This window comes from Mastigoproctus giganteus, chromosome 11 (assembly GCF_048544385.1).
Source record: "Mastigoproctus giganteus isolate SK-2022 chromosome 11, ASM4854438v1, whole genome shotgun sequence".
NCBI classification, from domain to species: Eukaryota; Metazoa; Arthropoda; class Arachnida; order Uropygi; family Thelyphonidae; genus Mastigoproctus; species Mastigoproctus giganteus.
Window position 1 is genome coordinate 90,949,976 of NC_143585.1, and position 15,664 is coordinate 90,965,639.

At 37.9% G+C, this 15,664-nt stretch overlaps 1 protein-coding gene across 1 annotated transcript in view; it reads left to right on the plus strand.

The window, feature by feature from the left end:
- Window positions 1–15,664, plus strand: part of LOC150078251 (sperm flagella and cilia-associated protein 1-like) — a 134,682-nt gene that overhangs the window by 76,530 nt on the left and 42,488 nt on the right. Inside the window, exon 5 of the mRNA XM_090384513.1 lies at window positions 7,182–7,262. Within this exon, the coding sequence (XP_090240639.1) occupies window positions 7,182–7,262 (81 nt within the window). The remainder of the gene's footprint in view (window positions 1–7,181; window positions 7,263–15,664) is intronic.

A 15,664-nucleotide genomic window follows, 5' to 3' on the forward strand; every position in this document is an offset into this window, starting at 1 on the left:
GTCAGAGAACTTCATATCTGCCTGCACAGTTACCCCCGAGGTCCTTTTCATTCTCTACCACTGTCAGTGTAGTACCACACAGTTGATATGTTACTCTGGGGTTACTGCTTCCTATAAGCGGTACTTTACATTTGACAATATTACACTTCAGCCCATCTACTCTACTTTTCTAGATCCTGTTGCAGCAGCATACTGTCATCAGTGTCATTAACAACCCTGCCAACCTTCGTATTGTCTGCAAATTTGGACATTAAGCCTGATATACCATCATCAATATCATTAATGAATACAGAAAACAACAATGGACTCAACACTGAACCCCTGGAGGACTCCACTAATAACATTAGTCCACAAAGAGCAGTGTCCATTTATTACCACTCTCTACCTTCTCCCACTCAATCATCCCTTTATCCATAGCAGCAATTTGCCTCCAATGACACACTGCTCCAATTTGTGCAGCAGCCTTTCATGTGCAACAGTATCAAAAGCCTTTCTATGATCCAAATATATGATATCAAAATTATTCTTTGCATCCAGTTCCTTTGTGACTACATCATAATATTCAATCAAATTGGTCAGACAAGACTTTCCCTTAACAAACCCATGCTGTGTCCGAACTATAACTGAAGTCTTGTCTAGATGATCCTGCAATGCTTTTTTAACCAATGCCTTCACTAATTTCCTTGGAACAGAAGTTCAACTAACAAGTCTGTACTTTCCTGTGTCTCCCTTTGATCCTCCTTTCTGAATTGGGGTCACATTTTCACATTTCCAATCCATGGTTACCTCCCCTGAGTCCAAGGAAGCTCTTATAATTATGGCTAATGGTTTGCTTACTTCCTTTGCTGCCTCCTTTAATATTAGTGGATAGATTCCATCCACCTCAGGTGACTTTCTTATGTTTATCTTCAACAATTTCTCCTCCACTTTACCCTCAGTTATTACAAAATCATCTATCTCGCTGCCAGAGTTTAACTCACCTGTGGCATTCCCCTCCCTGAATAACACCTCATGTGTGAATGTAGATGCAAAATATTCATTCAGTTTGTTAGCTACCTGAACAGGATCATCAACAGTTGAACCATTGATATCAGGTGGACCAATCTGATTCTTCCCCTTCCTTCTAGAGTTTACATAAGTAAAGAACTCTTTGCTGTTTTTGTTTGCATTCTTTGCCAAAGATTTCTCGTAATCTGCCTTTGCATGCCTAACCTACTTTTTCACTTGGTTACAGACCAACTGATATCTATCATAGGCTTTTGTGTCACCTGTTAATTTATATGTATCCCATGCATTTTTCTTCTCTGCCACATGTGGCACCCGGGGCGGATGGGATCTATCCAGTTATATTAAAGGAGGCAGCAGAGAAAGTAAGCAAATCCTTAGCCATAATTATGAGAGCTTCTCTCGATTAAGGGGTGGTACCCATGAACTGGAGATGTGCAAATGTGACCCCAATTCAGAAAGGAGGATGAAAGGGCGACAGAAGAAATTATAGACCTGTTAGATTTACTTCTGTTCCAGGAAAATTAATGGAGGCACTGGTTAAAGAAGCACTGCAGGATCATCTAGACAAGACTTCAGTTATAGCTCAGACACAGCATGTGTTTTTCAAGGGTAAGTCTTGCCTGACCAATTTGATTGGATTCTATGATGTTTTCACAAAGGAACTGGATGCAGGGAATAACTTTAATATCATATATCTTAGAAAGGCTTTTGATACTGTTGCACATGGAAGACTGGTGAACAAATTGGAGCAGTGTGGCATTGGAGGCAAATTGCTGCTATGAATAAAGGGATGGTTGAGTGGGAGAAGACAGAGATTGGTAATCAATGGACACTGCTCATCGTGGACTAATGTTATTAGTGGAGTCCCTCAAGGTTCAGTATTGGGTCCATTGTTGTTTTCTGTATTTATAAATGATATTGATGATGGTATATCAAGCTTAATGTCCATGATTGCAGACAATACGAACGTTGGCAAGGTTATTAAGGACACTAATGACAGTATGCTGCTGCAAGAGGATCTAGAAAAGTTGAGCAGATGGGCTGAGAGGTGGCAAATGAAGTTTATCATGATAAATGTGAAGCAGCAACCCCAGAGTGACGTATCAACTCTGAGTTTCTACACTGAGAGTGGTAGAGAACGAAAAGGACGTGGAGGTAATTGTGTAGGCAGATATGAAGTTTTCTGAGTGGTGCAGACGCTCTCAAAGAGTAGCTCATAGTGTCTTGTCAATGATATACAGGAATTTTTCTAGAAGGGATAAGGTGGTGATTATCCCCTTGTATAAGGCAATGGTCAGGCCACACCTTGAGTAATGTGTACAGGTCTGGAAGCCTCATTTAAGAAGGATGTAGAGCTATTGGAATGAGTACAGAGAAAGGCAACAAGATTAGTGAATGGAACAAAGTGTTGCTCTTATGAAGAAAGGCTTAAATTTTGCAAATTACAGTATCTGGAGACTAGGCACCTGTGAGGTGATCTGATTGAGGTGTATAAAGCTTTGAATGGTTTGAACATGCTCAATGCTGATGGAACTCTTCCTCTTGCTCAGAATAATCATCTGAGAGGGCATAAATTCAAATGGAGGAAAGACAGATGTAGGATAGATGTGTGGAGGTTTGCCTTTATCTAGCGGGTAGTTGGTTGGTGGAACAGACTTCCATCCCTTGTTGTGGAAGTTGGTAGCCTAAATAAATTTAAGGCTGAACTGGACAGGTACTTGGAGTGAACAGAGGGGTGAAATTGGAGCGTTTTTTTTTTTTTTTTTTTCTTTGGCTGATGCTGCATAAGCTTGCTTTGTTGCATTATATGCCTCTCCTAATGCTAATGTCTAATTAGTTCATCTGACATCTATTTAGACCTAAATCTTGAACACTATTTCTTAGTTGGTATGAATATTCTAGTAGCTTCCAAGATTATTTCTTTGAATGTTTCCATTTTGAATTTGCTGTTGGTAACATCATCAGTTGGTCCCCCCGTATAGAATTTAAATACTGTCTCGGACCACAACAGTCACCTTTACGAAAGCAAAACCCTTCCCTTTTACAGCTGATGGTAGTTATCTCTTTGAGTAAATCCGACTTCAGCACACTGTGGTCACTGCCACCTACTAGTTCCTCTATCTGCAGATTCTTAATGCATGAAGAATCACTAGTCATAATCAGATCAAGAGTATTACTCCCTGTAGAAGCCCCCCGAACATGCTGCTGTAGAAAACAATCACCCAATAAATTCACAAAACACTTTTTAGTGTGTGAGCAACCAACTCACAAATTCCAGTCACTCTCTGAGAAATTAAAATCCCCCATTATAAGACACTCTGATTTATTGGCCTGTTCTATTTCTCTGCACAACTGCTCATTATATTCATCAGATTCATTAGGCCTATAACACACACCTACTCTCATTTTTCCCTTCCCAGTGCTTATGTCACACTGAACAGACTCAACATTGCATTGTCCACGGACATCAATTAGATGCACTTCCTTAGATTTTATGTGTTTCTTAACTAACAGCATAACCCCTCATCCCTTCCTGTCTTGTCAATCCTTCCTATACACATTCTACTCCCCAAATTCCAATTCTGCACTGCTTATGTCTGTGTGACATAAGCAGTGCAGTCTCTGATATCCCAATAATATCTGCCTTTGATGTCTTGACTAGCACTTCAAGCTAATCAAATTTATTAATTATACTTATAGCATTGGTGTACATGCAAGTATACATGCAACTGTTTCTACTCTTAGTTACCCTAACACAGCCTATATATTTACTTGCTCCACTATGACTCTCAGTAGTCCTGGAAATCCCCATTGCCTTGCTTTCCAGGCTGCTGCTCAATTGCATTTCAATAGAAGCAGTGCAAGAATCACTTTCACTTCTGCCAGTGGCTACTGTTAATCTATTAGTCTGTGTATCCCCCAAGCTAGCAGTTTTCTGACCCACTTAACTCTGCCTCAATAGCATCAGCAAATATTCTTGCACCCTTTCTATTTCAGTGTATCCCATCACTGTAAAAGCAGTCTCTCCTATTAACAAGCACACACCAGGCTGAGAAAAATACTACTCCTTGAGCCTTGCACAATCTTCTCCAGAGCTGAATTGATCGACAAGTCTCTCATCATATACTCCTCACCTATCGTGTCTGGGCAGAATTGCAGACACTTTCAAATTCAACCCTAACTCACGTCTTTTTTTCAACATTGACCTGTGCTTGTTAAGTAATTCCGCCGGTCTCCTTCTCTTAATATCATTTGTGCCATGTACAACAATATCACCCTTTGTGCCCTTAAAAGATATCTGCTCTACAATGTCATCAACCTTTGCCATTCACAGACATACCCTGGTCCTGTTCCACCTATCCTTTTTACATACCATGTTCCCCATTTCCCTGACAACAGAGTCACCAACAACTACTAGTTCCTGTGGGACCAGTGCATTCTGCCTTGGGGGTTGCCGCTGTGTTGCGTGATGATCAAGTGCAAGCTGTGGCATTGATGTTAGCAGCTGAGAACTTGATGGGCCCCTCAATTTAGATCCTTCGAGGGCATCCACCCTGTCCTTCAAGCTCTCATATAGGCTCATAACAACGCTGAGTTGTCGCCTGATTTCCTTACACTTCTTACTTCGTGCACACACAAAGACATCCCCATGGTAATATCGTGTCCCGTACCCGATTGCTCCACAAACATCAAGCAAGCAGTGCATTTTAAAAGGCTGTGATTCAGAGGGCAACTGCCCCCTCAGTTCTCCCATTAGCTTGAGCCTTGTACATCGGTACATCATGATCACTGTCACCCAGTGGTTCCTTTATCTGCAAATTCTTAATGCATAAATAATCATGCTGATAATCAGATCAAGAGTATTACTTTCTCTGGTTGCATCTCGAATATGTTGATGTAGAAATCAGTCATACAATAAATCCACAAAAGTCTTGCTAGTGTGCAAGTGACCAATCCACAAGTTCCAGTCAATATCTGGAAGGTTAAAATCCCCCACTATAAGACATTCTGATTTACTGGCCCACTCTATTTCTCTGCACAATTGCTCATTATACTCATCAGATTCATTAGGCCTATAACGCACACCTACCCTCATTTTTATTTTCCCAATGGTATGTCACACCAAACAGACTCAACATTGCATTGCCCACCAACATCAATTGGATGCACTTCCTTAGATTTTATGTGTTTCTTAACCCCTCCTCCCTTCCTGTCCTGTCTATCCTTTCTGTACCCATTGTACTTGCCAAATTCCAATTTTGCACTGCTTATATCTGTGTGACACCACTTCTCTGATATCCCAACAATATCTTCCTTTGATGTCTTGACTAGCACTTCAAGCTCATCAAATTTATTAACTGTAGTCCTAGCATTGGTGTATATGCAAGTATACATGCACCTGATTCTACTCTTAGTTACCCTAACACAGCCCATTTATTTATTTGTTCCATTATGACTCCTGGAAATCTCCATTGCCTTGCTTTCCATGTTGCTGCTCATTCCAATAGAAGCAGTGGAAGAATCACTTTTGCCTCTGCCTGCGGCCACTTTTAACCTTTTAGTCTGTGTATTCCCCCCCCCAAGCTAGCAGTTTTCCGACCCACCTAACACTTCCTCGATAGCATCAACAAATATTTTTGCACCCTTTCTATTTAAGTGTACCCCATCCCTGCAGAAGCAGTCTCTCCTGTCAACAAGCACAGACCAGGCTGAAAAAAATTCTTCCCCTTGAGCCTTGCACAATCTCTCCAGGCCCAAATTGATCAACAAGGCTGTCATCATATACTCCCTCCTATCGTGTCTGGGCAGAATTGCAGGCACTTTCACAATCAGCCCTAACTCACGACTTTTTTTCAACATTGACCTGTACTTGTTGAGTAAATCTGAAGCTCTCTTAGTCTTAATGTCATTAGTTCCAACGTGTACAACAATATCACCTTTTTTGCCCTTAAAAGATGATATTTGAACACGTCATCAACTTTTGTCCCTGGCAGCATTGCCTGGTCCTGTTCCACCTATCCTTCTTGCATAGTATATTCCCCATCTCCCTAACAATAGAGTTCCCAACAATAACTAGTTTCTTTGGGACCAGCATATTCTGCCTTGGAGATTTCCTCTGAGTTGTCTGATGTACAAGAGTGAGCTCTGCCATTGAGCTGGGCAGCAGAGAACTTGATGGGCCTCTCATATTATTTCTTTGAGAGCATTTACCCTACACTTCAAGCCCTCATAAGCACCCATCAGAATGCTGAGTTGGCACCTAATTTCTTGACACTAGACATCTAGCACACACAAAGGCATCCTCCTTGGCTAGATTATGTCCTGTTTTAGAAAGGTCTGCAAACATTTCACATTTTGCACTTTTTCTCCCCCAACTCACAGCACGCACTTTCGTTAGTCTGTGATCTTCGTTTCGCAGCTCTAGTCTGGTTCATGATTTCCGTTTAAATACAATTTAATTAACAATGAAATTTAATAAGATTAATAATATTTTTGATTAATTGATTAACAGATTTCTAATTGAGTGCTTCGTATTACAATATCTAGTTTTACTTTATACCTTATGCTATCAGTTCGAGATATACGTTCTGCTATTTCTTATCGACTACAATATGGCGGCTAGTTCAAAAATATTGGTGCCAACACAGGGAGTCGTAACTTCCAAAAATCACATAATTTCATAAGAAGCTAACGAACACTAATCTTTGTAAAACACAATGTAGTATGTTAATTAACAAAGAAAAGGGTAAAAATTAAAAATACTTATCCCTTTACAGCAGCCAAAAATCACTGAAGTAAATTGTAATGCACCACCAAGAAGCGTGAGTTCATAACTTTTAAGGTCTTGAAACTCTATACACAACTTTGGCTATTTAGATATTTTAATAGGACCATTAAAGTAATTAAATATTTAGACTTAATTATTTTTGAAAAACAGTTGTTTTAAAAAGAAATTGAGATCATTAGAAATGAAATGACAAGGGCTTATTTTAGATTAAATATCACAAATGGAATTTTCTTTATAATTACACTTTTAGCTTTAAAAAGGAACTTGACCGATGAGTCCTAATGCTTAATTTTCAAAATGTTCACTTTAAAAATTAACAAAATATCATATTATTGTATTGTAAATATTGTTTTCAAACTTATCACATTTTTTATTGTTTATGTAGACAATCACACTGGTTGGACAGTATTGAAGGAGCTGGTGAGCATGCCGGTCAGCCACTGCCTTTACCACGTAGAGATTCTGGGTAAGTATCTACAATTAATTACTAAGTAAAAGAAGAAACATACATGGAATTATCACAGAATATTTAGATTAACTTCATCACTTGTTTCTCCCATGAATATGTTGCTGAAACTAGAGCAAGTGTTTTTGTTTGCTAGGAAACCACCATTTCCTGGTCAAAAAACTTTCTTTCTTTCTTGTAGTGAAAGTGGATATTCTTTCTTTCTTTCTTGTAGTAAGAGTGGATAAAACAACAGATAAAAGTTCTTCTATGCTTTTAATTTTTACTTTTTTAATTCAATTGTTCATTAATTCTTTTTTTTTTTTTGTTTGCACACAGGCAACATTGATTTCCTAGTAAATACAAAACACTTGCTGTAGTTTCAGCAATTACATTCATATTGGAAAAAAAAAAGTGTTGACGCTAATCTAAATATTTAGTGCCTATAAATCTGTGATTACTTTCATAAAATGAAATGAAATTGGTGAAGTTCTTGGAAGTTGTATAATATGTAATTAAGTAAAATAATTGCACTATGTATATATAAAGTGCTTTAGCATCATAATACACAGCCATTTCTGAATAAACAGAAAATTTTTAAGGCGGCATCGTTTTAGGTTATATCTCATATTGTGAATACCTTCACAACGAGTTGCCATGATATTGCACTACTTCGAATAAGTAACGCTTCACCTAAGGAGAAGACTAATGTTACTTATTCTCAGATAGGTACCACCACCCAGACGGCACCGTTTCAGGGCTATTTATGTATGTATGTGAATATCTACTCGAATATCCACTTGTCCCTATTAGACTTAGAAAAGCAAAAAGTAGAGGGAAAGTTATAGTAGGAGTGGAAGAGGAAAAGAAACGGTGTAGAAGAATGAAAGGGACAGTAACTCCTTCAACTCACACCACTCAAAAACTCATAAACTCCTCGAATAGGCAACGCTTCCCCAGTGGAGAAGGCTGTTGTTACCTATTCTTGGAAACTCCAGACATCATCAGGCTCCCCCTGGCGGCACCGTTTCAGGGCTATTTGGCCCTTCTTTGGTGAGTGGGTAGGTACCCAAGTGATGCAATGATGGCAAAAACAGTTATGAAGTATAACTCCACAATATGAGAGATGCCTGATGGTGTATGATGTATTTATACTAAGGCGCATTTAGGGCTAGAGCCTCAAGCTGCGAACAAATTTGGACTATGTATACATAAAGTGCTTTAGCATCATAATACACAGCCATTTCTGAATAAACAGAAAAATTTTAAGGCGGCATCGTTTTAGGTTATATCTCATATTGTGAATACCTTCACAACGAGTTGCCATGATATTGCACTACTTCGAATAAGTAACGCTTCACCTAAGGAGAAGACTAATGTTACTTATTCTCAGATAGGTACCACCACCCAGACGGCACCGTTTCAGGGCTATTTATGTATGTATGTGAATATCTACTCGAATATCCACTTGTCCCTATTAGACTTAGAAAAGCAAAAAGTAGAGGGAAAGTTATAGTAGGAGTGGAAGAGGAAAAGAAACGGTGTAGAAGAATGAAAGGGACAGTAACTCCTTCAACACACCACTCAAAAACTCATAAACTCCTCGAATAGGCAACGCTTCCCCAGTGGAGAAGGCTGTTGTTACCTATTCTTGGAAACTCCAGACATCATCAGGCTCCCCCTGGCGGCACCGTTTCAGGGCTATTTGGCCCTTCTTTGGTGAGTGGGTAGGTACCCAAGTGATGCAATGATGGCAAAAACAGTTATGAAGTATAACTCCACAATATGAGAGATGCCTGATGGTGTATGATGTATTTAGACTAAGGCGCATTTAGGGCTAGAGCCTCAAGCTGCGAACAAATTTGGACTATGTATACATAAAGTGCTTTAGCATCATAATACACAGCCATTTCTGAATAAACAGAAAAATTTTAAGGCGGCATCGTTTTAGGTTATATCTAGGTGAATAACCTAATTAGGTTATAATTAGGTGAATATGAGATATAACCTAAAACGATGTCGCCTTAAAAATTTTCTGTTTATTCAGAAATGGCTGTGTATTATGATGCTAAAGCACTTTATGTATACATAGTCCAAATTTGTTCGCAGCTTGAGGCTCTAGCCCTAAATGCACCTTAGTCTAAATACATCATACACCATCAGGCATATCTCATATTGTGGAGTTATACTTCATAACTGTTTTTGCCATCATTGCATCAGTTGGGTACCTACCCACTCACCGAAGAAGGGCCAAATAGCCCTGAAACGGTACTAGGGGGAGCCTGATGATGTCCGGAGTTTCCAAGAATAGGTAACAACAGCCTTTTCCACTGGGGAAGCGTTGCCTATTTGAGGAGTTTATGAGTTTTTGAGTGGTGTGAGTTGAAGGAGTTACTGTCCCTTTCATTCTTCTACACTGTTTCTTTTCCTCTTCCACTCCTACTATTACTTTCCCTCTACCTTTTTGCTTTTCTAAGTCTAATAGGGACAAGTGGATAGTAGAGTTATTATCCCACACATATACAAAATAGCCCTGAAACGGTGCCGTCTGGGTGGTGGTACCTATCTGAGAATAAGTAACATTAGTCTTCTCCTTAGGTGAAGCGTTACTTATTCGAAGTAGTGCAATATCATGGCAACTTGTTGTGAAGTTATTCACAATATGAGATATAACCTAAAACGATGCCGCCTTAAAAATTTTCTGTTTATTCAGAAATGGCTGTGTATTATGATGCTAAAGCACTTTATATATACATAGTCCAAATTTGTTCCCAGCTTGAGGCTCTAGCCCTAAATGCGCTTTAGTAAAATAATTGCCTAATTTTAATATAAATGAAGTTATGCACTGTGTTGTAAGATACACAAATGCTTATAAAGGTATATTATATGCATTCTTGTAACACAAATTTTAACACAGTGTGCTAGTGGCAGATTAGGATGGGAGGTGGGATATCACACCCAAGAACAAGAAAATACTGTGTTTTATAATTGAAGTCATTGGGTAAATGGTTTTAATTATTGGTGTACATATTGTGGCAAATGATAAACATATGGCAAATGATTGTATTGCATATCACTATTTAAAAATTTTAGCTAAATTCAGGCTTAACATTCAGTTACTGCTAACCCATATATCATTACTATTATACCACTACCTATAAAAATAGTCTAGATCTGCTTCCGTGTGGATAATAATACCCCAATATTAGAAAACTATAAATAATGTAGCTTTCTGTAAACTTTTTGCATTATTAATTTTTTCCTAGTTATTATTACTCTAAACTATGTAAGAAAACACCACATTTATTCATCATGGCGATATTTTCATTTTCTTTTAATTTTCTTAATATAAATGGTATAACAGGTTGTTCAAAACTATTAGAAACTAAAGTGTGGCATATATTAGAACTTTTATGCTGAATTTATTTTAATATTTTTTTCCTGATAATGATCATACAATGCTATAATGAAATAATTAATTAAAAAGTATTTTATTAAAAATAAAACATAAAACATAATTCCAGTCTAAGTAAGTTGTGTATTCATTTACAATGTAAGTGAATACATAACATTTACATTTTTTATTATAAATTCAATTTTTAAACACTACACTTGTAATCATCTCATGCATCTTTCTTCTCTACCATTAGTCTCATAAGTTCATCTGACATCCATTTAGGTCTAATCCTTGAAAAATATCTCTTAGTTTGTATAAAATGCTTAGTAGCTAGAAGGGCAATAAGATTAGTGAATGGAACAAAGAGTTGCTCTTACGAAGAAAGGCTTAAATTTTGCAAATTACAGTGTCTGGAGACTAGGGATCTGCGAGGTGATCTGATTGAGGTGTATAAAGCCTTGAATGGTTTGAGCCTGCTCAATGCTGATGGAATTCTTCCTCTTGCTCAGAATAATCATCTGAGAGGGCATAAATTCAAATTGAGGAAAGACAGATGTAGGATAGATGTGTGGAAGTTAGCCATCCTTTGTTGTGGAAGTTGATAGCCTAAATAAATTTAAGGCTGAGCTGGACAGGTACTTGGAATGAACGGAGGGGTGAAATGGGAGCGGTTTTATTTATTTATTTTATTTTATTTTTTTGGCTGATGCTGCATAAGCTTGCTTTCTTGCATCATATGCCTCTACTAATGCTAATGCTAATTATTTCCCCGAATGTTTTCCACTTAGAAGTTGCTGTTGGTAACATCTTCATTTTATCCCATTGAAAACAATTTGATAGCCTTTTCTTTCACTTTTGACAGCAGTGATATGCTTAAGTATATCCCAGATCAATAAATTATGATCACTGATAAAGGAACCACTAGGAACCTAGTGGTTCCTTTATTTCCCTAGTGGTTCCTTTATCTGAAGATTGTTAATTCATGAAAATTAAATTTTGATAATTAACACATTCTGGTTTGCTCACTATATTTGTCTGTATAGCACTTTATTTTCTGGTTATTTTATTGATAAATAAGCACTATTGCCACCTTTACTTTTTTCTGGTAAATAAGCAATGCAGTCAAGTTGGTATTAGGGGTAGCAAATAATATATAATAACTTATACAGCCAAAAAAAAAACTACATAATTTGTCCATCTAGTAATTTATTAAAACTATGCTTTTCAATAACAGATAAAAGTTTGTTCTGTCTATAAATTACTCTCTGGCTGAAAGCAAAATTTGACACATCTAACCTACAACCATCCTTTTCAAAGCTTTAAACATTATAGTCAGATCATCTTGCAGATTCTTTTGTGCCCTTTCTAAGCTTGTTGGTCTTCTTCTTTTCATTCCAACAGATCCACATCCTTCCAGACTTGTTATGCAGTACTCAAGATGCAGACAAGTCTATGATTTTTACAACAGGATAACCAGCATTTCTTTGCTGTCAAAATTACTGCCTATCATTAACAGAACCTCATGAGCTACTCTAGCAGCCTGTCTGCACTGCTCAAAGAACTTCATGTTGGATTTTACAATTATCCCAAGATCTCTTTTGTTCTCCATTAGCTTGAGTCCAGCACTACCCAAATGGCATTATTCTGGTATTATTCTGGGATTACTGCCATCCTTTTGCAGTACTTTACATTTACCGGTATTAAACCTCACTTTTCTACTACTCTGTGTGCAGATGAGCTGAGAAGTGACAACTTCTCAGCTCATCTGCCTAATTTTTCTAGACCTTGTTGCAGTGGTCTGCCTTGATTTCTGTTATTAAATACTCTGCCAGCCTTTATATAATTTGAAAACGTAAACAATAAGCTTGATAGTTTCATCAAATCATTAATAAATTCATTCATTATTGAAAACAGCTAGAGGCTAAACACTTAATCTTAAAGAACTCTACTAATAACATTAGCCCAAGAAGAGCAGTACCCATTTATAACCACCCTCTGACTTCTGTTACTTGACTATCCCTTTATCTGTAGCAGTAAATTACTGCCACTGCCATACTTCTTGATATTCTGCAGCAGTCTTTCCATATGAAACAGTATCAAAAGCTGTACTGAAATCTAATATATGATGTCAAAATTATTTTTTCCCTCCAGTTCTTTTGTTACTGCACCATAGTTAATTGAATTGTTCAAATAAGATCTTCCCTTAACATATGCATGCTGTAATTTCCATATAACTACATTTCTGTCTAGATGGTCCTGCAGTACTTTCGTTTAACTGCTGACTCCATTTTTCCTGGAGTAAAAGTTCTGGGAAAATGGAGCTTACAGGGCTGTAATTACTCACCCTACCTTTGATCCTCCTTTATGAATAGGAGAGATGTTTGTATATATGCAATGTGTACAGACCTCCAACTATCCAAGGATGCTCTCCTAATTATGGTTAAGGGTTTGCTTAACTCTTTTGCTGTTTCTGTTCATTTAATTGGATAGATTCCATTAGTCTTGTACCCTATTTACTTTTAACTTCAACGATGTCTATTCCACTTTTATTATCAGTTATCACAAAATCATTTAGCTCCCAGTATACTTCAGTATACTCAGTATAACTCCCAGTATAACTCAGTATACTTCTAGTGTTCCCGATGTTACCAACAGTAAATTCTAAGTGGGAAGCATTCAACGAATTAATCGTGGATGCTACTAAAAGTTTCATACCTATTAAGAAATATTGTTTAAGGTTTAGGCCTAAATGGTTATCAAATGAACTAATGAGACTCGTGACAGAGAAGAAAAATGCATAGGATGCATAAAAATTATCAAGCGACTCAGAAGCCTATGGCAGATATAAGCTAGTCTGTAATCAGGTCACAAAGGAGGTTAGGCAGGTGAAGGCAGAATGCGAGAAATCTTTGGCAAAAGATGCTAAGAAAAACAGCAAGGATTTCTTTACTTATATAAACGCTAAAAGGAAGGGGATGAATCTGATTGGTCCACTTTATGGTTCAACTGTTGATGATCCTGCTCAGATAGCAAACAAACTGAATGAGTATTTTGCATCTACATTCACACATGAGGAGTTATTAAGGTTTAAAAATGGCAGACGGTTATCAAATTGTAGCAGGGTGCTTAATGATTTTGTAATAACTGAGAGCAAAGTGGAGAAGAAATTGTTGAAGTTAAACATAAGAAAGGCACCTGGGGTGGATGGAATCTATCCAGTTATATTAAAGGAGGCGGCAAAGCAACTAAGCAAACCCTTAGCCATAATTATGAGAGCATCCTTAGACTCAGGGAAGGTCCCAACGGACTGGAGATGTGCAAATGTATCCCCAATTCACAAAGGGGGATCGAAGGGTGACACGAGTAATTACAGACCAGTTAGTTTAAATTCTGTTCCGGGTAAAATAATGGAGTCACTGGTTAAAGATGCATTGCAGGATCATCTAGACAAGACTGCAGCAATAATTCAAACACAGCATGGGTTTGTTAAGGGAAAGTCTTGTCTGACAAATTTGATAGGATATTATGATGTGGTTACAAAGGAACTGGATGCAAAAAATAATTTTGATATCATATATTTGGATTTCAGGAAAGCTTTTGACACCGTTGCACATGGAAGACTATTGTACAAATTGGAGCAGAATGGTATTAAAGGTAAGTTGCTACAATGGATAAAAGGATGGTTGAATGGGAGGAGACAGAGGGTGGTAATTAATGGGTGCTGCTCTTCGTTGACTAATGTTATTACTGGAGACCCACAGGGTTCGGTGTTGGGTCCTCTGTTATTTTGTATATTTATCAGTGATATTGATGAAGGTATATCAAGCTTAGTGTCGAACTTTGCAGATGATACAAAGGTTGGCAGGATTGTTAATGACAGTATTGGCAGTGTGCTACTGCAACAGGATCTAGATAATTTGGGCAGATGGGCTAAGAAGTGGCAACTGAAGTTTAACCTTGACAAATGCAAAGTACTGCATATGGGTAGAAGTAACCCCAGAGAAACATACCAACTGTGTGGTACTACACTTAAGGTGGTAGAAAATAAAAAAGACCTGGGAGTAATTGTGCAGGCAGATATGAAGTTTTCTGAGCAATGCAGACAGGCTGCCAGGGCAGGTTATGGGGTTTTGTCAATGATATATAGAAATTTTGCTAGCAGGGAAAAGGAGGTGATTGTCCCTCTGTATAAGGCAATGGTCAGGCCACACCTTGAGTACTGCATACAGGTCTGAAGGCCTCATTTTAGGAAGGATGTAGATTTGCTTGAGTGTGTACAGAGAAGGACAACAAGATTGGTGAGGGGAATGAAGGGATCCTCTTACCAAGAGAGCCTTAAGTTCTGCAAATTGCAGTGGCTGGAGACAAGACATCTGAGCGGTGATCTGATTAAGGTATATAAGTCCTTCAATGGGTTGAGCACGCTGAATTCTGATGGGATCCTTCCACTTGTTCAGATTACGAACCTAAGGGGGCATAAATTCAAATTAAGAAAAGACAGATGTAGAATAGATGTGCAGAACTTTGCCTTTAGCCAGAGGGTGGTTAATTGTTGGAACAAACTTCCATCTGTCGTTGTGGAAGTTGATAGGTTAAATAAATTTAAGAAGGAACTAGACAGGCATGTGGAGGGAATGGTGTGATTTTTTTTTTTTTTTTTTTTTTTTTTTTTTGGCTGATGCTGCATAAGCTTGCTTTCTTGCATCACATGCTACTACTACTATACCTTAAAAGCTCTTCACATAGGAATGTAGATACAGAATTTTTATTCATTTGGTCAACAATCTCAACAGTATCATCAGTAGTTATGCCATTCATGAAGTGATTCTTGCACTGCTTCTATTGGAATGAGCAGCAGCCTGGAAAACAAGATGCAGGATATTTCAGAGACTGCTGGAAGTCATTGCGGTACAAGTAAACACATACATGGGTTGTGTTAGGGTAGCTAAGAATAGGAACAGGTGCATGTATACTTGCGTGTACACCAATGCTAGGAGTTGGGTAAATAAATTTGAGGTATTGTTCA